Source organism: Annulohypoxylon truncatum, assembly GCF_022578515.1.
Source record: "Annulohypoxylon truncatum strain CBS 140777 unplaced genomic scaffold F4807scaffold_62, whole genome shotgun sequence".
Taxonomy (NCBI): domain Eukaryota; kingdom Fungi; phylum Ascomycota; class Sordariomycetes; order Xylariales; family Hypoxylaceae; genus Annulohypoxylon; species Annulohypoxylon truncatum.
Genome location: NW_025953848.1, coordinates 49,028 through 73,665, shown reverse-complemented (window position 1 = coordinate 73,665; position 24,638 = coordinate 49,028). Strand labels below are relative to the sequence as shown.

At 30.9% G+C, this 24,638-nt stretch overlaps 2 protein-coding genes across 2 annotated transcripts; one reads left to right on the top strand and one right to left on the bottom strand.

Annotated features, from left to right (window-relative positions):
* Positions 1 to 1,449: 1,449 nt before the first annotated feature.
* Positions 1,450 to 2,689, top strand: F4807DRAFT_356322 (uncharacterized protein). Its single transcript, XM_047995515.1, has one exon. It carries the CDS (start codon positions 1,659 to 1,661, stop codon positions 2,343 to 2,345), a length of 687 nt encoding a protein of 228 aa, XP_047848764.1. The 5' UTR covers positions 1,450 to 1,658; the 3' UTR covers positions 2,346 to 2,689.
* Positions 2,690 to 15,141: 12,452 nt separating this feature from the next.
* Positions 15,142 to 19,030, bottom strand: F4807DRAFT_356282 (DNA polymerase phi-domain-containing protein). The gene is made up of 3 exons (XM_047995514.1): positions 17,859 to 19,030; positions 17,413 to 17,809; positions 15,142 to 17,361 (listed from the first exon to the last, which is right to left on the bottom strand). The coding sequence occupies exons 1-3, from the start codon at positions 18,883 to 18,885 to the stop codon at positions 15,648 to 15,650; spliced, it is 3,138 nt and encodes a 1,045-aa protein (XP_047848763.1). The 5' UTR covers positions 18,886 to 19,030; the 3' UTR covers positions 15,142 to 15,647.
* Positions 19,031 to 24,638: the final 5,608 nt, after the last annotated feature.

The window sequence follows — 24,638 nt, the reverse complement described above, 5'->3', positions numbered from 1 at the left end:
AACCAGAAAGATCGAATAGGCTCACGAAAATCATTACAGCTTCACCAACTACTGGCGGTAGTGCGCTATGGTGCATGGTGCATGTTGTCATGAAGGGGTCTGCTGAAGGCAGTTTAAACTAGTGTTATGAAACGACATAGCGGACGGGTCCAGAAGTTCTAAAATCAATCGGGAGGCATTCTCATTTTGTTTCATTTCCTTGTTGGAAAATTATATGGTGCCTACTTAGACAACTGTAACTTATATCTCTTTAATGGCGTCGCTTGTTTTCATGGAAGATAACCAGGCTGACTATTTTACTTCACTTACTCCTATGACTAGAGCAATGTTCACTCATTTACAATCCTAAGGCCGTGATGCTGATTATTCGATGAACGGAGCAGCCCATACAACACATACTAGTTACATGCATATAACTTCTTAAACTTTGCGTAAATTTAGATATCCTAGAACATATCCAGAAAATCAATGTTTCATTCCAAGTTCTTTCCCACGTGGTCATGTACGCATCCTTGCCTATCAAGGTATTTACGTAGTATTACCCCAGGTGTATGAAACTTCCAAACAAATACAGCTTGCAATTTCGAGCACCATATTGATACCTAGTAATTTCAAGGGAGAGAGAAAGGTGTTATCAATGTGTGCTTTGGTATGTAGTATGCATTATTCTATGGAGGTATATGAATAACAGTTCTCAAAGGTACTAAGGCTCTTGATTTCTAGGTATGTGTGTTCGACGCTTATAGGTCAAAGCAGACTACTACATGATTATGCACCTGAATAAGGGATAATGATGGATGTCACCTCGGTACTCCCTACAAAGATACACCATGGATGCATTGGATGTGTAAGAAATCAGTACGGGATAAGGATCAAGGAGGTATTTGGCTACGAAATTTATGATACCACGGATTAATTATTTGCCTTTGTACAGTTCTAGCTAAGTCTTGGCTACGAAAGACATTTCATAAAGGCATGTAACCGATCGCAGAATAGCTTACAATGCCTGCCTAAATAGGTAAACAGCTGTTTACACGCCTACTAGTAAACATGGAAGCAGGTAATTCGCACATCGAATATCATCATCAATGCAGTATTTCAATAGCGAAGTGGATCATGGGAAACTCAGTTGAAAGTTATGTTTAAGTTTATTCAAGGAAAAGTTTTCGTGCAGATGATTTCCCCAAACATGGGTTTGACTGGACCAAAAACCCGAACCACCCAGGATCGTTGGTGTTGAAGCAGCGTACATCAATCACATTCCAAGCTTACCTAGTGCAGATTCTGCAGGAGTCCGGAAGTTTGGAATTTTGGAAGTTCTCGATCAACTTTTATTTCTGCTCTCCTTCGAGTTTCAATATGATGAACTTTCAACTTCGCCTCAATGTGTATGTCGGTTCCCGACATGAGTTAAGAACAATAAGAACTGTCGTCGTAATCAGGTAGGTAAAATATGGGAGTATTCTAGAGTAAAAAAGACACAAGCCACGCTCGGGTTGCCTTATACCTTACCAGTATTAATACACTTGCTTCCACTTAGTCAAAAGAACTCGCTCAGCTCCTCTTAAGTACAGCGTTTTGCTGTTCTTCTGCGAAAGTCTCACTTTCCAACCAATAAAATTGGTTTTTTTTTTCGCTGAAACGTCCCCAACGCCGTCATGTCGTCGCTTAATCCATGGGTCCCGGGGACGGCACTCGAAGTCAACGTGACAATGCGTCTATGCGAGCCACCTAAGCTCTTTTGCCCTCTCTGTTCTAAGCCGTACACTAGAACCAGGGATCTCATGAAACATATATTGTGGCCAGACAAGCAGCACTCGAAAACGCCATGCGTCCCCTTCGCGGAAGGTTCACAGGGACCTGTCCAGGCCTTTGACTCGGTGAATCACGGTTTCAGTAACCCGGGCCTGCCCCAACAGCAGGGCCAGAACAGAGCTTTCAGTCTTGACAGCAGCTTCCCTCACATTGCCCCATCCACTCCAAACTTGATTCCAAACTCGGTGGTATTTGGTCCGAACGAACCGGCTGCGCTTCAGGGGGGGACATACGGGACCGTTTCTCAGCAACCTCCTCAGCAATCGGTGTTCTATCCATCATATGGAACGCCTACTCCTGGGGGAAACATGTACCCTATGGCTCCATCCCCTTATGCTACCGCGGGGAGCCTGAACGAGATTCTCACGACCACTATTTCGCAAGACGAGTCGGCCGCTAATCCAGTTGGTTCAGGCAGCAATTACAGTGCCGACGACGCCGAGCCCGATGGATCGGGAGGAAATTCTTCATCGACCTGGGAAGGTTACGATACATCGAAGTATTCATCGGCCTGGGACAGACAATTTTAACAAAGCTAACCTGTCGAGGGCGAGACCAGTTGCTATCCACCTGAATCTAAATATTAGTTTGTGGGAATGGATATCAATTGGCAACTCACGTGGTACGCAGGAGTTCTGAAGAGGTGGAGAGTAGGTGTGGATGTTTGCAAGAGTGACGGGATGAGAGGAACGAGACATGACTTTAAACATTGCTTTTTAGGGAGAAGATTAGATTTTCTGGATTAGTTTAGTAAACTGAAGTTGAGACATTCGTTACCCAAGTGTCCCGTTCCGTCCACGTTCAACCGGCTTGATAAACCGTCAGCTAAGAACTCGCGCAAGGGGATAGATGCCTGTGAAGGCCAATTATTCTTAATATTAATGCGAGAATTATTTAGATGCCCCAATTTCAACTAGGTGCTATTAATTGATGTGCCTGGAGCAAATGAACGCAGGAAATGGGAGGTCAAAACTCGGTGTTTATTGACAACTGATTGCGGCCCTCCGGCCTACCTACCTAGGCAGGTAGTAGATGATTAGTACCTACCTATCTATCACATTTGGTTGCATCGGCTTACATCGTCTTGCATCTATCATCTTGATTTTTGATGCCTAACGGCACTTGATCATGGGCAGCTGGGACGAAGACGCCAGATGTCAAAGAATGAAAGCCAGAACGTAAGAGTGGTAGAATACTTTTTAAGATGAAGTCTTTCAATTAAAGTTTCCCGGGATTATTTCTCGGGATTATTTCCCGGGATTGTTTCCGATTTTGTCTGGGATCACGAAGCTCAAGCGTTGGAACTCTATTTGCCCCCCGGCTCCCAAACATCTTATCTTTGAATTTTGAATCACCTAGGTAAGTATTTTTATCGGAAACACACCCATATACGCCTAGGTATGCCAGGTATGCTGACAACGCCAACTGTTTTATAAAACACGGATATAAATACATGTAAGCGGGGTAGTGAAACAGCCCTTTGACCTAGGAACCTCCAGGGCCAGGTACCTATGGAGTAGGTACCACTGAACGTGGAATCCATATCTATGATATCTTTTGATAAAATCAAAGGGCTGGACCTCACGATATTGACACGTCCTGCTACCAATTGACTGTAACAGACGAGCCTGTTGCTTATCTTGCGATATGGCAGAAATTTAACAAGCTAGGTATTAACTAATTGCTATCTGCATATGGTTTAAATCGGGTTCTATTTACATAGAGGGACACTATCGTATAGTTGAATATCATCGACAACCCATAATATATCAGGAGTTAAAAAGGCCTGGATGAGGAGAATTTCTTTCTTGTAACTATTGGTGAATCAGCACCAGTGAATGGAGAAGACTATTTGTTACACACTCGATTATAACTTCAACATATTCAATGAATCGTTAATTTCGTGAGAATAGAAGATAAGAGAACCAATCGTGACAAAGCCCAACCACTTCCAAAGAAAAAGTTGGGAGGCGCAAGCCAATAAGAGCGGACCGGGCCGCACGGCACAAAGCTTTTTTTTCATGATATATTATGGGGTGGACTTGGCTATTACCCCCCTTTACCCAACTTTAAGAGGGTTATTATGTTGCGTTAATTAAAAAAAAAAAAGTTGTTATTAAATTAAGAAGGTGGGTTATATGATTAAAATGTAATTAAGTATAATAATATATAAATAATAAAAAAATTATTAAAATAAAAAAATAAAAAAAAAAAATAAGTTTTACGTAATTAAAGTTATATAATTAAAATATAAAAATACGTATATAAATAATAAAATTATTAAAATAAATAAATAAAAAAAATAAATTTATTTTATAATAAAATTAAATAATTAAAATTATAAAAATATATATATATTTATATATAAAATTATTTAAATAAAAAAATAAAAAAAAAAATAAGTTTTATAATTATAAATATAATTAAAATATAATTAAATTATATTTATATTATTAAAAATACGGAAAATTTTTTTTTCCGTTTTTAATAATTTTATTAAAATTTTCCGTTACGTATATATATATATAATATATATATATATATATTATATATTTTTAATTTATATTTATTAAATTAATAATTATAATTTATTTAAAAATAAAATTTATAAATTTAATTAAATTAATAATATAATCATTTATATTATTTTATATTTTAAATTTTAAAATAATTATATAAATTATAATATTAAACATTAATATTTATTATTTTATATATTTATTAAATATTTTTTTATTATTATATTTTTTAATAATAAATAATAATAATATTAATTATAATTTAATTTATTTAATTTATTATATTTTAATTAAAAATTTATAATTAAATATAAAACTTTTTTATTTAATTAAAATAAATAATATTATAATATTTTTTTTTTAATTAAATAACGAAATATTTTATAAAAAAAAATATTATTTATTTATTTTAAATTATTTTAATAATACGTTATAAATTATCGATTTATTTTAAAATTTTTTATTAATAAATTTTTACATTAATTTAATATTTTATAATATTTAATTTTAATTATTAAAAATTTTTTTATAAAAACTTATTTTTTTTATAAAAATCGTTTAAAATTTTTTTAATTTTTATTTATAAAATATATATTTTTTTAAAGATATTTCGTAAAATAATAATAATTTATAATAAATATTATTAAATTATATAAATATATTACGGCATTAAATAAATTTACGTCGTTTTTAAAATTATTAAATATTAATTTATTTTAAATAAAATAAATTAATATTACTTTAATTATTATATTCATTTTATAAATAATTATTATAATAATATTATATTTTATTTAAACATTTATTTTATATTTAATTAAAAAAAATTAATATTATTCTTAAAATTTACCGATATAAAATATAAGTTAATCTTTTATTTCTTATATTTATAACCGTAAATATTTTTTAAATATAAATATTAATATAATAAAAAATGTTAAAAAATATATAACATTATTTAAGAATTTTTATTCGTTCGTTTTATTTAATTAATTTTTAATAACGAAACATTTTAACTTTTATAAACCCGTTATATTTATTTTATATTTTAAATCCGTAAATAAAGTTTTTACAACATATTAATAAAAATAATAATTAAAAAAATAAATTTTATATCACAAGTACGCGGATTAAAATTTAATAAAAATAAAAATAATAATTCCGAAAATAAAACTTATTTTACCGGGAATAAAAAATGCCGTTAAGTTTATTTAATAAATAAAAAACGAATAATTTATTTAATTAATAAAAAAAAAACATTAATAATAATAATTAATTAAATAATAAAAAATTTAAGGATTATTTATTAATATATAACTTAAATAATTATATTTTATTATTTTTATTTTCTTTTAATATTAACTTTAATTTTAATATTAATAATAACGGATATTTTAATAATAATATTTTAATATAACCATTTAAACCTTATTTTAATACTTTAAAAAAATAAAAATAATTTAATTATTATTAAATTTAACGTTAATATATACATGATTTATTTTTTTAATATATAATTATAATATATTTAAATAATTTATAAATAATAAATAAAAATCTTTATAATTATAAATAAACATTTATTTACATTATATTTTTAATTTTTTTTAATAATTAAATTTATTTAATTAATTAAAATTACATGTTTAATTATAAGAAAATTATAAAATTTATTAATATTAATTTATATAAAAATTTATAAATTTTAATAAAAAAAAAAAATTTAAAAAATTATTAATAATAAATAATTTATTTATTAAAATTAATAAATATTAAATAATAATATATTTTTTTCCTTTATGTTTTAATTTTTTCGTTATTTTTATTCATTTTTTTTTAATAAAAATAAATGAAAATATAACATTATATATAATATTATATAATATTATTAATTAAAATTTACTTATTAATAAATATTATTTTTCCATATATTAATATTTTATATTTAACGTTTACGTTTTACCGGTAACGGATTTTTATCTTTTTTATTATTTTTATTATTATTATTAATAAATATTTTTTATTTTAAATAAAATAATATAAATATAATAAGTAAATTTTATAAATCCGGTTTTAACGTAATTTATAATATACTTAAAATTAATAAAATTAATTAATTTCGGGTAAATAATTTAAATTTTTTTTATAATATTGTTTTAACTTTAAAAAAAAATAATAATTTTTTTAAAATAATTTAAACTTTTTACACCGTTAAACGTTACAAGCTTTTTTTAACTATAATAATATATATAAAAAAACATTCGAACGAAATATTCGGTTTAAATTTAATTTTCGCCATTAAAAAATCCTTAAATTTATTAATAATACGGCTTAAATAAAAAATATACTCGCCGTTTATTATAATTAATTTCTCATTTTTATAAACTTAAATATATTATTTTCGAACGGATTCATTAAATAAAAAATACACGTAAAAAATATACGCTTTTTTTTTTAATAAATTATTTTAATTTTAATCGTTAAAAAAATTAAAATAAAATTAAAACTTTATAAAAACGTTATTATCTCGCAACTTTTCCGCTATATTTTAATTTAACGATAATAATATTAAATTAAAATTCATGTAAACTTTACTTTAAAAAAAATAACCAATTTATTACTTTTAAACTATATCGTTAAAAATATTATTTAATAATTATATATTAAATAACTTATTAAATAATTAAATCATAATTTATTAATATATAAAAAACATTAAAACATTTATAAAACTTATAATTAAATGTTCGAAAAAAACATTATTATTAATATTTCCCACGTATTATTAATATCCGGATTATCCTTTAATTTTATACGGAACTTTTATAAATATAAAGTTTTTTAAATAATAATAAATTAATTCATTTATTTCTCGTAATCGTTAAAATTAAAAATATAAATAAAAATAAAATTTATTAATTTTTCGAAATAATAATAAACATTAAATAATAAATCCTTAATATTAAATATAAATAATATAAATAATGAAATTTTAACATTAAAAAACAACTCGTAATTACCATATTTAATTAATTACTCGTTTTTTTTTTTTTTTTATAAAAATAATTTAATTAATAAATATAACCTTAAAATTAAATTTTATATATATAAAATTTTAACCATTACGCATAAAAATAATAAATATTATAAATATAATTATAAATTTAAGTTTAAAATAATGGAAAATAAATTAAATAAATTATATAAAAAAAAATAAAAAATAAGTTATAATAAAGAAAAAATTAAAAATTAATAAACAAGAAAAACGTATTTATATAATTTTTATTTTATTTTTATTTATTTAATGTATAATTTTTAATATTATTATTACACTTAAATTAACATTTAAATAATAACTTTTAAAATTATTATAAAAATATTTATATTTTTATATATTATTATTTCCTTATATTAATTAAATATAAATGCATATAATAAAATATTAATTTTATTAATATAATAATAAAAATTTCGTTTTTTTTAAACTTTTTTATAATAAAGTTTTATAGTTTTTATATATTTACATTTTTATTAATAATTAAAATATTAATAATTTAATATAATTTATAATTAATAAAAATAATTTTAAATTTAAATTTTTATAAAGAAAAAATTACCTTTTAAATTAATATTTTTAAAGAAATATTTATTTTAAAAAAAAAATAAGTTTTTATTTATAATAAAACTTTATAAATTTTACTTTTTAAAAAAAAAACTTTTCTTATTATAACTTAATTTAAAGTTTTCGTTTAAAAAAAAAATTAAATAAAATAAATAACCATTAATAAATAAAAAAATATTAATACGTTAAATTATACTTTTTATATTATATATTTAAAAATGTTTAAATAAATTTAATCGTTATATATTAACGGAAAATTTTTTAATAAATAAAAAAATAATTAAAAGTTTTTTAAAAAAAGGAATAAAATCTTAAAACATTACGATAATAAAAAAAAAACTTAAAATAATTATAATAATAAAAAAAAAACTTAAAATAACCACGTTAACGAAAAGAATACGTAAAAAATATAAACGCTATAAAAACCTTATAAGACATTATAAATAATATTAAATATAATTTTAAAAAAAAAAAAAAAAATTAAAAATAAAATTATTTTTACGTCCCGTAAATTTTAAATATAAAATAAGTTATATTTTAAACTTTTAAAATTAAACTTAAAATTTAAATTAATTATTATTAAATTAATGCCGATTATATTTAATATAATATATTAATAAATATATTAATTTAATATTATATAATTCCTTTTCGTTTTACATGTATAAAATATTATAAAAAATATTTAAAAAAAATCCCGACTTTAATTCGGTAAATTTAAAAAAAAAATTATACCATGATAATTATAATAAATATTTTTTAAAAAATATTAAAATCGTTCGCATATATAATACATGTAATAAAAGTTTTTAAAAAAATCGTATACTTTTAAATTATTAATTAAATATATTACGTATATTATGCGTTTATTTTTTCTTTACATTTATTAAAAAATTATAACTTTTTAAAAAAAATTTTTTAACTTTAAAATACGTTTTCGGTATAATAATAAAATACATTTTTAATCCTTTATTAAATTAATTAATAAATATAATATATAAAAAAATAAAAAAATATATAATAATATTTATAAATAATATTTATCGGGTAGCGGAAATGTTACCACATAATATTAAAAATGTTTTTAAAAATATACATATGATATAATATAATTTTAAAAAATTAAAAAAAAATAAGTTATTACCGTTTTTAAAAATTTAAAAATTAATAATAATTAAAGTTTTATTATAATTAAAGTTTAACAACCATTTTTATTAAAATATCCTATTAAATAATACATTTTAAAAATTATAAAATAATTAAAAAAAAATTTTACCGCCGAAAATTTTCTTAAACGTAACCCACGTTAATAACGTAATAATAAAAATAATGAAATAAATAAGTTATACCTTTAAACTAATTAATAAAAATCCCATATAAAACGAAAAAAAAAATTAAAATATTAATAATAAAAAAACAAAACGCGAAAACGAAGTTAATAATAAAAAAAAATAAAAAAAAATAAAAAAAAAAATAAAAAATATTTTATTAAAAAAAAACGTAATTATAAAACACGAAAATAAAAAAGTTAATATTACCGGAAATTTAATTAATTAAAAAAACCCGATATATTTATTATTTATAATAATATTATCCGGTTTTTTTAATTTAAATAACGATTAAATTAATAACGCTTAAAAAACGTAATTTATTTAATAATTTTTAAATATTAAATTATAAAACCGGATTAATAAAAATAAAAAACCGGGGATCGTTAAAAAGAATTATAACGGTTAATTATACTTATAAATATTTTTCGGAAATAAATTTTTTAATTATTAAAATCCTTATTATTTTATTTTTACGTTTATTATTATTTTATTATACGGATTAAAAAACCCGATCGCTACATTAAATAAAAAAAAATAAAACCAAAAAAAATATAATAAAAAAAATTTCACATTTAAATCATATAATTCATTTTTCTTATTTATTAATAAAAATAAATTTTAATTAATTATTTTATAATAAATAAACGGTTATTAAATTACGTTAATATAAAATAATAACCGTAATATATTTAATATTTTTATTTTTAATTTTTAATAAAATTATAAAAAATAATAACGGTTATATTAATTACGTATAAATAAAAAAATTATTATTTAATAACGTATTAAAAATTTATAAAAATATAATTTAAAAATAATTATTAATAATTAATCGTAAATTATATAAAACTTATAAAATCTTAAACTTAAATATATAAAAATTATTAAAATAAATAATTATTTTTAAAAAATAATAACTTTTAATAAATAAAAAAAAAATTTAAGCCCGTAATAAAATAAAAAACATAATACTTAAATATAATTTATTAATTATATAATTTATAATAAACTTAAATAATATATTATTACTAATTCGTATAAAAATAAATAAAAAATTTTATAACATATAATAATTACGAAATTTATAAAAATAATTAAATTAATACGTATTATAATAATATAAAACGTAATATAAAAAAATAAATTAAAACCCGATAATATTAATTAAATAATTTCATATATATTTAAAAGTTTTTTTTAATAAAATTATTAAAAATTTAATATAAAACGAAATTTTCGAATTAATTAATTAATACTTCGGAATAATAAAAATAAATAACCGTTAAACGTTTTATTTTTATAAATTTCTTTAATTTTTTAACAATATAAATTTTTTAAATTATTTTCTTAATTTTATTAAAAAAAATAATAAAAAAAAAATATAAAACTTCCTTTAATTTATAAACGAATATTTCAAAGAAAACTTTAATAAAAAAATCTCGAACTAAAAACACTTAATAAAAAACCGTATAAAATCATTAAATTAATTAAAATAAAATTTAAATATATTAAAAATTAAATAATAAAAAAAAACATATTTTATTATTATTATTATATAAAATTATAAATATATATTAATTTATTATAAATACTTGAAAAATATTAAAGAAAAGGTTCGGGGTAAAAATAATTAATTATATCGTTTTAATTACCCGTGAAATTTTATAAACTAAATATATATTAATAAAAAAAATATTTTCCGCATTATTTACCACGTAATTTATTACGTTAAATAAAATATAATAATAATAATAACGTTATATTATAATTATAATATAACGTTTATTTTCACGGTTATAAAAATATTTATTTTATTATAATATATCACCGATTACGTTATAAAAAACCGATTTTTAATAAATTAAAAACTTACTTTCGTAATAACGCGTTTTTATATATTAAACATATACCCGGAATATATTAATCGAAATAATAAAATTAAAAAAACCCGTAACTTTATAATTAAAATATTAAACCATATATTTAATAATTAAAAACTTTTAACGTTCGAAATTTATAATTATATTTTAAAATATAATATATTTTATTATTTTAAATTAAAATAATATTAAATCCATTTTAATATTTTATATTTTACGATTTATAAATAATAAAAATACCTTTAAAACCTTATAAATAAAGCTTTAAATAATAATAAAAATTTAATTAAAAAAAAAACATTTTATATAAAATAATTAACATTAAACCAAGTTTTTATAAAACGTATATAAATTAAAAATTAATTTTTATAAACTTATATTTTTATAATTACGCATTTATTATGAAAATTATATTAAAATTAAAATAATAAATAAAAAAATATAAAGAGTTTAACGGTGTTTTAAAAAATAACCGGTTTTATTAATATATTATAAAATGAAAAAAAATGTTCATACTTTTATTAATTAACACTTACCTTTTAAAATTTAATAAAAATAAAATTTATTACCGAATAATAATTATTAAATTAAGTTTATTTATTCCTTAAGAAAAATTTTTATTTAAAAATTTAAATTTTATTATAAACATTTAAAAAAAACTATTAATAAATAATTTAAATAAAATTAAATTTTATAATAATAATTTCATATTATTAAAAAAAAACCGTAAAAATATTTAACGTAATAAAAAAATATAAATTATAAAAATAAACTATAATTAAAAATATAAAAAAAACGATTTTAATAATAAAAATAAAAATAATAATAATCTTAAAAAAAAAAAAATAAAAAAAAAAAAAAAAAAAAAAAAATATAAAAACTTAATACTTTTATAAAAAATATAAAACTTTCGTTATATAATTTTTTAAAAGCAAGAACGCCATTATTTAAAATTAACATCGAATAATTAACACGAAGTTTTTAAACCGGTAATATTATAATAATTAATAAAATATTTATTAAATTAAAACTATAATAATATAAAAATACATTAATTAATAATTATATATTTATATTAAATATAATAACGTAAAATAAAATAATTAATAAAATTATTATAATTAATATTAAAAATTAAAAAAACGAATTAAATTTATTTAATATAATAAAGTTACGTAAAATTATAAATAAAATAAAAAATATAAAAAATTTAAATTCACCGACACACGCCACCCTAAATATAAAACACGAAAAAAAAAAAAAATTAAAAATTATTAAATATAAATAATAATTTCCCGGATAATAAACTAATAAAAAAAAAATATATAATTTATATATATTACGATAAAATATTATTTAAAATAAATTTAAACGGATATTAACGCGGTAATAACGAAAAATAAAAGCTTTAATAAAAAATAAGTTATATTTTTTAATATTATATTCCGATATTTTAATTTAATTAATAATTTTTAATAATAAAAAAACAGCGAGGAATCGTTTAATATATTATTTTAATTATTTTATTATTTAAAAAATAAAAAAAATATAAAAAAAAATATAATTATATAAAACTTAATAAAAACGTTAAAAATAAAAAACTAATATAAAAAAATAAAAATAATAATAATGTTAAAATCCGTTAACACTTATATTAATAACATTATAATTCACTTAATAATAAACTTTTTTAATAAGAAAAAAAAAAAATCTTTATAAAAAAAATAAAAAATTAAAAAAATATAAATATATTTATTATTAATAAATATAATATAATGTCCGGAAATTTTTTTTATAAAATAAATAAATAATTTTAAACCGTTCGAAAATAACCCGGCATTAATTTTAAAAGTATATTTATAATAATATTATTTAATGACTTTTATTAATTTATTTTAATAATAAATAATTTTTTATTATTTTTTAAATATCTCATTAATTAAATAATATAAAAAAAAACAAAATAAAAATTTATATAAAAAAATAATAAACATATTTTAAACCATTAATTATAATTACGTTTTCGGTTAATTATTATTTTAAATTAATAAATACGAATTATTAATTTAATTTTTATTTTATTTTTTTAAAAGTTTAAAAATAAAAAATAAATTATAAATAATATTAATATTTTAAATTTTCGTTTAATACGCCCGCACGATATAAAATTAAATAAAAAATTAAAAGTTATTTATCCGTTAAATTAAATATATTATATAATTAATTTATAAATTATATTTATATTTAATAAAAAAAAAAATAAAATACATGGATTTTTTTTTTTAAATATATCCCATAAAATTAAAATAAAATAAAAACGTTAAAAATTATATTTTTTAATATAAATAATTTAAAAATAAAAATATTAACGTATATAATATTTATTAAAAAAATGCCGGTTATTATTATTAAAAATATTTATTAAAACTTTAAAATAATTAATAATATTTAATACGTAATCGAATAATTTATTTTTAACCCCGAAATATTAACATTCCGTTTAAAGTTTAATATATTAATTATAATAAAATTATTAAAAATTATTTTTTTATTTTTATTAATAATTAAAAACTTTTAATTAATAAAATTATTTATAAATATATTTTTAATATTTTTAATAAAAATAATTATTTTAAAAAAAACCGGAAAGTTTTTTAATTATTTTAATTTTAATTTAACATTAATTTTTATTATAATTAACTTTAAATTATAAAATATAATTTTACCGTAAATATATTTAAATTTAATAAATAAACGTTCCTTTAATTTAAATTTAAATTTTATTATTATATATATATAATTATCGCGTATAATAAATTTAAAAAAATTATATTTATTATTAAAAATAAACTTTAATTATTAAATAAAATTAAACTTTTTTTATTAATTAAAAAATAAAATAAAAAAATTAATAAAATTAATTATAAAAATTATAATAATATATAAAAAATTTATAAAATAAATATAAAAATTATATTATTTTATAATTCTTTTTTTTTAAAGGCATATATAATTAACAATTTACTAATTAAACATAAAATAAAGGTTAAAAAAGTCCTAAAATCGGGTTATTATAATACCCCGACGGGGTGCTTTTTAATATTTAATGACTCACTAAATGAGGCTTTAAATAACCTAATCAGGGAAGCATCGGACACCATCCTGATATGAAGAGTTATTTTTATCAAATTTTGTTACACGGACTGGGGCGAAATAGTTGATAGTCTGAGCAGGGCGTTGGCGTTTAATCTGATGAGTGGAAAGACAGCCCGTCAACCTCGCCGCAAGGCTCAAACGAGTAGTGGAGCCGTGAGAAGCTTGCAGGATTCCTGCCTAGAGTTTGCTCGACTAAGGCGCGACATTAGAAGCATTGCTCGTGATAAATATCCCTTAGGTAGGGCATCTGCTATGAAAATGCCTAACAATCATCTCGAGATACGAATTCCGATGATTCAGGGATCCATCTAGGTACCTAGGTGAGCACAGAACCGCCGACGCATGGGAAATTTGCCCTTATTTTCTATACAACAGGTACTTCCCGCATAATCCAGCTGGATTAGCCACGCCAGCTACCAGGTAGCAGGGGCTCAGCTGTGATAGGTACCTATGTACACTATCAGACGAGCGACCACGTGGGCACCTTCAGACCAGGGAAGAAGGATTAGTAGCCCTGCAATGAGATACAGCTGGCGGTTAGCAAGCCACAGCCTGTTTCCAGGCCGGGGATCATTGTGCGCCGAGACAGCACTAGGCGGTGAAAAAAAAATTATTTTCTCAATAACCGCAATAATGACCGCACCTCTGAAGCAAAACTAACAGAAGTGCTTCGCAACGAATTGCCTTCATGCTACCTTCTGATGTGTCTAGGCAGACACCACACGATCGAAAAGAGCCAGGCAATAATTTGCTATCATCAATTTTTATGTTCAAGCCTACTGATAAGATCCTGCGGAGCCTTGTCCAAATTATGGCGTCCCGAACCTAGGACGCACCTCTCGTCTCAATAGGTAATGACTGAGGTGCACGTTGACGACACAAGAGCCGCATTTAACCGAGAGGAAAAGTGCTACAGATAAAGGAGGAAATATGCCAGTGCTAATTCATGCGCAATAGAAATCGACTACGACGAGATTAGGTGTAGTTTGGTAGTTAGAATGAAGGTCATGTCGTGCCCCGCCGCCTAGATTATCGAGAACAACTCCTGTAACTGGCAGATCTAAGAAGCTAGGAAGGAGTTTTCAAAACACAATTCCCGTACATGAAAAATATAGTGGAAGCTGGGCGCTTACGCGCGTAATGAAAGATTTAGCACGAAGCATAGCTCACTGTGATAGGTAACAGGCAAGACCACAATTCTCCAATTATGCTTCAGCAGAAACTGCCCGCACATGCACATGTTGTGGATACCTCGTATCACCGATCTAGCCAAGGCTCTTCGATCCTCGAATCGCACGCCTTCACGACGCCTTCACGACACTCCCTATACCTGTCCCCCAGTACCGACACCAACACCCCCACCAGCACCCGCACTCAAATTCGCCGCATTCGCCGCATGCCCCATCCCCCAATTAACCCAATCCGTAAAGAAGAAGCCCTGGACCTTCATCTCGCCCCTCTGACACCTCGCAAACGTCCTTGCATAAACCTCGTTAACCCCCTCCACATTCGCCTTATCAACAACCAAGCTCGACGCGACCAGCAGACTCGCCGCCGACGCCGCCCGGCTGTGCGCGTGTGACGCGTCCCTAGCCGCCTGTTCGTGGATCTGCCTCAGCAGCGTGAACAGCGGTTCCGCGACGAATCTACTATTACTACTACTACCAGCCTCGCTGCTGCTCGCGACGGCGGCGGTGGTGCGCGCCTTCCGGAACGCCTTGGCGAAGTTTTCGATCGCGGCGCCGGCCTTGTTGGCGAGGGGCTTGGCGGTGGTGGTGCGCACGAGGTCGAGGAGGGGCAGGAGGAGGGAGAAGGCCAGCGGGTTCGCGGCCTCGTGCTTGAGGTACAGGGCGAGGAGGTCGAGGACGCGGTGCTTGAACATGACGACCGATTCCTTGGCGTCTTTCTTCTCCTTCTTCTTGCCCGTTTTCTTGGCCCGCTGTTTGAAGACTTCGACGAGCTTCTCGTCTAGGGCTATCATTTCCGAGTCCGTCATGTCCGAGTCGTTGTCTGAGGACTCGGCCTCTTTGTCCTTGTCTAGACGGTGGCTTCTTAGGACTCTGGCGAGCGCGTCGTCGAGGTCCGCGAGTTCTTTGGCGTTGGCCTCGGCTTGCTCGTTATCCTCGTCCTCGGGGCTGCTATCTTCGTCTTCGTCCTCGTCTTCGTCACCTGCCTCGGTCTCTGCGCCGTTAAGAGTGACGAATTCGACATCAGAGCCAATTTCCGAAATTTCGTCTTCTTCAACGTCCTCGACTTCATCTTCGGAACTCGAGTCCTCGGCGTCTTCCATCTCCATATCCTCATCCTCCAGATTCTCGAATAGCGCTTGGTACCCCTTTTCGTTTTCTTCCGCGACCAGTGGCTCCGTTAGAAGCTCCAGGGCTTCGGGTGACAATTGCGAGGTGAATGCCTCGAAGACTTGCTCGCTAATCTGCCGCATCATAGGTGACTGCCGCGAAACCAACGATAGCAGTATCTCCACCAGGAGCTCTGAGCTCCCACCTTCCTTGCTCTTCATCTTCTCGGAACATCGCTCCAGATCTTGTAGAATGTCAATTGCATCCGGCGCCCCATCGTATAGTTGTAGGATAGTGATGGCATACAATAGAGCGAGACCAACAGATGCCCCTGATTTCTTATTATCCGACTTTTTGCCGGCTTTCAGCAATTTACGCATGGCCTTTAATGCGTTCTCTTGCTCAGCTTTGATTTCTCCGCTCATGTTCACAGCTGTGGGCTCAACTGAGATTACTGCATTGCATAAGTACTCAGCGTCGGCTCGTCGCTTCATGACCTTTCCAATCGTAGATGCGAGTAACCTGCGGAAGGCCTCTCTTGACTTATCTGAAAGCTCAGGTTTAAATTGCGATTGTACCGAATAGGCGCATGCCGCTAATTCCTTGACACCGAGCTCCGCAATGTTGATAGTGTCATCGCCGTTATTAGAAGCCTCGGAGACCGGTTTTGCCTGCGTTGCTAATTTTGACACATAGCCAGCGTAGACTTGCCTGAGTTTCTCGATTTCGGCGGATTCATTGCTAGTAATTGATTAGTGAATCAATTATACCATAAAAAGTGGAGGTCCTTACTCTTTCGCGATAACAACAGGATCTCGAAGAAGCTTGAGAACGTTCTTCGCATCGTCTGGGGTGACCCATTGAAGCAGGCTCTCGACCGTCTTGGTACTGGTTCGCTGGTCGAAGTCATAAGCTCCGTGCTTCCCAAGAACCTCCTTGAGAACTGGTAATAAGAGCTCAGGAGAGGCTTGCACGGCCTTTTCCATCGATTGAAGGCTTTTTAGCGCAGCTCGATGAAGATATCGGTCTTCCTTGGCAGCTTGATTCATCAGGCACTTCATCAGATTTCGGGTAAATAATTCCCTAGCCAAATTTGGCTTGTCTGACGCAAATCCCTGGAGGAATTTCTGGAATATGACGAAACCGCGGAATTTCTGCGCATCGGAAGCATTTTTGGAGAAGAGCCCATCTAGATAACTTATTAGGATATTCAACAATTCCATAACAGATAAACTCACCATCAACAACAGTCGTCCAAAAAAGCCTCAGTTGGTCTTTGCTCTCCTTCGGATTAGTATGCTGTCCGATGAATGTCGCAAGTATAAGATCCCAGACAAAGTGCAATTGAGCAGTCCAGCCACCTTGCTTGGCTTTGGTGACAGCTGTGTCCTCCCCGTTGTCTTGCGCCACATTATCCTTGAGGACTCGAGCAACTTCCGGCAGAACGCTAGGGCTCATAGGATCATGCCAAGGTTTTGCGGGCGTCTTCAAGTCGGGGTAGCAACTTCGCGCCTTCATCCAGATTCCGATACCCTCTGCAGTCTTGCCAAGGCCAATATCAGAGAGCTGCTGAAGGGTTGCTTCTGCTCTGTCCTGCCCCATTTGAGGCAGCGACTCAACAACAACCCACGCAGAGTGCGACCGTATCCAAACCTTCTTGTCGGCCATCCCTAATAGTAGTTCTAAGACTTTTGGCCATCTTGACGCCTCGTCAAAGAGAATCTTAGATTCGACGAAGCACTGCAAACCGAATAAGCGACCAAAGAAGCAATCCCTCTCTTCCTGTCCGGGAACATGACCGCTAGGCGTGGTCTTCTCCACTAAAATGTTCAAGACCTTATCGAATGTTAAGCCAGGGTATTTCGACTTGGCCAAAGCCTTGGATCCGAATAGCTGATTCAGTATCTCAGCTATCACAAGGCTGAAGCCTACTCGAGAAGCATTCCGCGAGCTCGCTAGACCGCGAAACAGACGATTGTCAAGATGCCTCTGGAGAGCTGCTTCCGATGAGAGCAAAAGTCCGGTGACGAGCGCGTCGGCAGCAGCAATTCGCTCGTCGCTATCAGCGCTGCCGAGTAATTCGTATACCTTCGCTTCTCGTCTTCGAGCATCTCCATTCAAAGTCTCGGTGAAGGGTGACTTTTCAAGATCAAGGGTTGCTGCCTCAACAACATTCTGCGCAGATTGATCAATCTTCGTTCGCTTTTGCGCAGGCTGGCTGCCATTTGCGCCAGCCTTGTTAGAACCGCGCTTTCGTTTACTCATTGTGCAAGAATGGATACTCTAAACCGAGGCAGAAATCATAGGAATCGCGAGAATACCCGTTGAATTATCACCTAATTCTTTCTGTCACGACATGAATTGACGATAATGTTGTACCATAAAAGTTCTAGAAAATTAAATTCTGCCACCACTTTAATCCCAGTCTTTCCAAATATAGTAAGCGGTCTACGTACCCCGGTCAATTTTAGTGTTGCCCCACTACTCCAACTCGCGTCGTGCGTGGACGCGCAGTTACCACCATCCGACCCCATACATATATATGAGCAAAAAAACATTTGAAGTGTTCGTAACCCTTGTTTGCCTATGTCTAAACTCATCAGGGTGGAAACATGGTGATCAAGCAGCACCGCCATGATGCAGACCTAATAAGGAGGTAATATCGACTTCGTTGCGCAAGGAGCTCTGGACCCATCTGATAGAGAGCGCGACATACATAGGTCATGTCTCTTGCCTCAATGGCTACAACGTACTCATAGATTTTGAGTCGGATCTAAAAGATCGTTAGTTGGTTGATAATGAGACTGCGATGTTCCATGGAATATACCTACCTCGAGGTGTAGCATGAACAAATAACTACTGTTATTCTTCGATGTTGCATCGGTAAGTGGATGGTAACTTCTCTTAGGACCAACCACCAACAGGTCTCCCAACGGATCAAACCTCTATCGGGCCAAACCCTAATCCTACCAGACCTTCAGCACACCAGACTTCTGGTAGTTATCACCCCAATAGCCTAGACCTCTAACAATGGCCAAATAACCCTGAGAACTGTGCACAGTCCCTTAGATGCGATCCTCCACGGCAACATCTATATTGACGCATCGATGATGCTCCCATCGCCGATGTACAAAGCAAAGATCCACCATATCATGGGCCCGTGTCCACACGTCTTCCCATCCGACATGGGATGAATAGGAGCTCTTTCCACTCGATCGCCACCATGTTGCTGTTCGGTCATTACGTGGTGTAATCTTGGTCGCGCCATATCTTGCTCAATGGCCTCAGCGTCGTCGCCGGGAACCCCGCTTGTGACGGGAGATGAGCGTCTTGAAGGGTTCGCTTTAATGAATCGTCCTCTCGCGTCGCGCAATCGGGCGCTTTTCTTACCATTTCCCATGGGTGGGCCGGTGGGATTAGTTAGCAGATATTCCGAATCGTACCAGTTGAACGGAGAGGTGCTACCATGTGGCGTCCTGGTATAGGACGAACGTAATGATGGATAAAAACAACAACAACAAACAATCGTGACAACGAAGTGTCGCAGAGCAAAACGAGTTGTTCTTCTTTTAAGCTATCTTAATGCTAGAATGCCTTTTTACCCCTCTCATCTACAGCCAGTAGGTCCGTCCTTCCTTCCTCATCAGGACGAGGAAGGAGAGTCCTGCGACAGGAGATGAGGGAATCCAGAGAAATTGAGGAAGAACCTTAGTAGCATCTATGGCAGCTCATCATGTCAGGGAAAGGGTAAGAGCAGAGACGATGAGGGGTCACTGTTGAGGAACAGTAAGTGCAGTGGTATCAGTTATTACCCTTTTAGCATCAAGAACAATGAGGCCAGTTGACAAAGCCCAATAAGTGGTGAGTTGAGAGTGGCTTAGAAGATGCGGGTCGCCAAGTGTGCCGGGAATGATGGTGCCCAGATGCGATAGGTGACCACGAAATCAGATCATCGGCCCGGCACCCCAACTATTATTCTGGTCGTCCGCGACGTCGGCGGCACACTCTGCATCCAGAAGTTACTGCAAAACCACGTTCTGTAATCGGCGAAACGTTGAGTGATATATGAGTGGACAGCCGGTTGGAGAGTTACGCTGCATGGGCGAGTCATGATGAGTTGGTCAGGAAGCGTGAATGGTCCGATTCTGGTCGGTGATCCGTCATCGTATACTCTCCCCAAACCGGCCCTGATAAGGTGAATCTGACGTCAAAACTATGTATCACCGAGGTTTCAGCCGGGTTCAACGTGAGATGGTTCTTCCAACGCCCCGATAGGGCTGGGGTGTAGAGTAGTGCTGCGTGCCCTGTTGAAGTTGCAGCAAGAGTGATGTCAGCAATGAATCTGTGCCACTGGTGCCCACGGAGACGTGCGGCAATTCAGTCGACAGCCACGATGGCGCGGCTGGAGTGCACGAGGGGAAGCTACATCAGCTAGCGATGTATCTTGGGGCGTCCCTAGTCCCGTTCCCCCGACAGCTTGTTCAGTAGGCGGTAGACTAGCGATAGGAGAAGGTTCGTCGCGCTTAGATGAGAAAGTATCTCCTGCACAGGTCTATGAAGTACGCCGACTCGATCTTGCAGGTGCCCTCAATCAGTTGTCTTCAGTGAAGGAGAGCCAGAGATGATAATTACATTCGAATAGAAGATGTATCTCGAAAAATGGGATCCATGTGCGTCTTAGCTTTCCTCAAAGTCATCGCCGTCGCAAAGATGAGATGGGGTGCTCCGTTTGGAGAGATCGATTAGGAATCAACGCAGGCCATAGTATAGTGATTCAAACCGAACCCAGAGTTCTCGCAAACAATCCATCCGTCACGTCAAGGTCGATCAAAGTCGTGATTAGCTCTCAACTCCCCGTGGCGCGTGCAACGTCGACACAGTTCTTAGTATAGCCGTGTTTAGCAGCAAATTACTATGAGGGAAATAATGTGCTGCAAGGCCATGAGACAGTGTGTAGAGTCGGATGTCGTTTTATGATACGCTTGAGTCTCGAATCTAATAAGAATAGTGTTAGCTTAAGAAAAAAAAATAAGTTGACCCTTGAAGAACTTACAGAAGACATCTCCTAAACATAATTGTGTCGGTTGAGGGCCAAGTCACTCCTGGACAATATGGAACAAAGAGGTCGCTGTGGATTTTCCTTCAGAAAACGTTGAACAAGCTCTATTCCATGTGGTGTTGTTTGTCAAACGTGGATGTACTCTCACGTGTTGCTGAATGTTGACCCGAGCCCAATAGTGAGGGTGTTTGCGATCGAGGGAGCTTACACTTCACACGCTTGGTACTATGTCCACAAGCTACCACCGTCATAGGAAGAAAATATGAAGGGATATATATATGATGGAAAGTGCATCGTTAGAGTGTAAGTAACGAATGCAAATAGGCAGTTTGGGACATTCCCCTACGACATCGAGACAGGCGGGAACGGAGGCAGATGTGAAGGAAAGGGGAACTCAGGACGCCCAACTGAGTTTGCCAGTACCACCATAGTAGCTATTGCAATGTCCTAATTAGTATCACTCGTCAATGACGAAGTTTAAGGGACACTCAACTCCTCCAGACATATATATAACAAAACTTTACATGAGAAATGGTATGGAAGGATGATGGTCAAGAAAATAATTGGGGTGTGAGATAAATTTGCCAAGATCAATGAGATGGGAAAAGTAGTAAAGGGTACAGGCGAGAACACTTGATCAACGAGATACAACAACCAAGATGAAGGTCATCCATGAATCTATTTCTTTGGAGTGTAACCAAGTGTGCATAAAAGCACGGTTGAAATACCAGAAGGAGGTGTGCAATGGAGTCACGAGGGTCTCCAATAAGAAAGAGAGCCACATGATAAAATGGGCTAGAATGTTCCTCCAAGAAGACAGGGACAAGTTCTTGTACCGGTCGACATATGAACATGTATGAACGAGCCAATGAGGAAATTACTACTCACCAGGCAATCCCCAGGTAAAGAGTGTCTTGAAGCAGCGATGTTATCACTGAAGGTGACGGTTACGAACAGAGTAGAGTGAAGGATACCAACAAGAACCTTATAGAAGAAGCCAAGGCTATGATTGAGGGTAGAGTATGAAGGCAGCGAATGTAATGTTGTAGCAAGTCGAGAAATGAAGGTGAAAGATGGAAGATGGAAGATGGATGGGTGATGTTGGGAGGGTTTCCTAGGTATTTATAAGATGGGTACCTGACCCAAAAGGAAAACCACGGAATCATCCGGAAAGCTTATAACGGCGAAACTTTGCTCTTGTTATACGGCGCTTGTTTGAGTGATTATCCAACGTCGACAGATTATGTATCTGATACTGTTCGGCATAGCGGTTCCCATACATGAAGATATCGGAATATACATAGGGTAGCAAACCAAATAAGGTTAACGGCACTTACTTAAGGTCGTACAGATGACGTACAAAGGTCTATTATGCCTTAGGTAGGTAAATGAGAATATATGGTTTCGTATCTGGTGAGGGTTGTCTTCGAAGCATGTAACTATACTCGTACATCTCATGTTTTGTAATATACGACCTAAGTATATATTCCCCTAGATCCCTTTCTGTAAACCGTGTCGCACCTGTCATATCGCAAGTTTTCCGTCGAATATAAACGTAACTCTAACATATTAGCGTCTATACATAGTTAAGTAGTATAAGTCACTTCCCATATCAAGTGGGCGGGGAGTTAACAAGAGAAGTTAACAAGTGGAAGACGTCATAAACGAAGTTTAAAATAATATAACGGAGATTCATTGAGGCCAATAGAACGTAATCGATGTTAAGAACGTGTTCACTTAGAAAGGAATGGCTTTGTCTTGTTAAAAGCTATGGGGGTAGTGAATTTCTTTCGCCTTAGCCTTCTCCATAATCACCTATGAACGGTTCAATATAAAATGTACGTAAGTCTGAAGTTAGATGTACAAGGACTGTTGATAGAGGGACATCTGGTTTGGACTCCTCACTTTATGTCTTCGGTGATATCATTAAATGCTATGATTAAACATACTATGTGGGTTCAAGGGGTTGTATGTTCAAGACATTCACTATTTCAATAAATATACCAGTAATGACATAGGTCATTGAAGCATAAGGATACTTGCTATGTCAGCTAGTCCGTTTGTTTGGACTTAGGTGAATAGGACACTGGGCATTTGCTTTGTGACCATATGATGGCATAGGACCATGATATCATTCAACGATAATTTATCAAAAGAATAGCACAACGGACTTAACATGTTATGTTCATATCGCAGCAAGTCATCTACCAAGTCTTGACGAAGTTGACAATGGCCTGGATAAAATCGATCTGTTTATAGTACGATTTCAAAAATTCAGTTTATTGCTGAAGTGGCCAGGCCTGCGTAAGGAGAGCGACTATGTCTTGTCTAAAGTAGATGATAACACAGAATTATATATACCATGAGGAGCTGAGTTTTTTTCCAAGAAGTAGAGCACTAGAATTGGTTGCTGTCTAGACTTCATCTGTGTCGTTGTTGACTTGAGTTCCACTTTCATTTTAATGACGACTAACCTGATTGGCCAATGGCAATTGAAATAACTGGAACCATATGAGCAACACTGAGAATCAATGTACTTCACATACAAAGTCTCAATCAGACACATTTTTAAACTGAAAGTCATTTGTCTACATACTTAGTTTGACATTGAATTTTATGATAAATCATATCATACTTCTCGAAGATAGAATAGGCGCTAGGGGGGTTGGAACGTAATAAGACTTCTATGAGGCAGCCTGAGAGATTAAACTCAGATTTTCTTACTAACAACTCTAAGCCTTCGAGCAGCCTTGGATGGGCGTGGCTATAGAGATCGTAATCGCGCCATATCAGGGCTGAACCCCGCCAACATGCATCTGTGCCTCACGATGAACACTAGCACGACTAGTCTCCTCTCTTAAAGTGGACCGCATCCTATCCCACATGGTCGATCATGAATTTTATTGGTGTTGAGGTTCTAGGGAATTCGAATCAGCTGAGAGCATTGCATCAAGCTAAC

Bases quoted from the DNA above. Each gene is read 5' to 3' on its own strand.
- F4807DRAFT_356282 (XM_047995514.1), bottom strand. From the start codon at position 18,885: ATGAGTAAACGAAAGCGCGGTTCTAACAAGGCTGGCGCAAATGGCAGC. The intron at 17,810-17,858 runs GTGAGTTTATCT...TAAGTTATCTAG, and splicing joins TTGGACGACTGTTGTTGATG to ATGGGCTCTTCTCCAAAAAT. The intron at 17,362-17,412 runs GTAAGGACCTCC...ATCAATTACTAG, and splicing joins CCTGTTGTTATCGCGAAAGA to CAATGAATCCGCCGAAATCG.
- F4807DRAFT_356322 (XM_047995515.1), top strand. From the start codon at position 1,659: ATGTCGTCGCTTAATCCATGGGTCCCGGGGACGGCACTCGAAGTCAAC.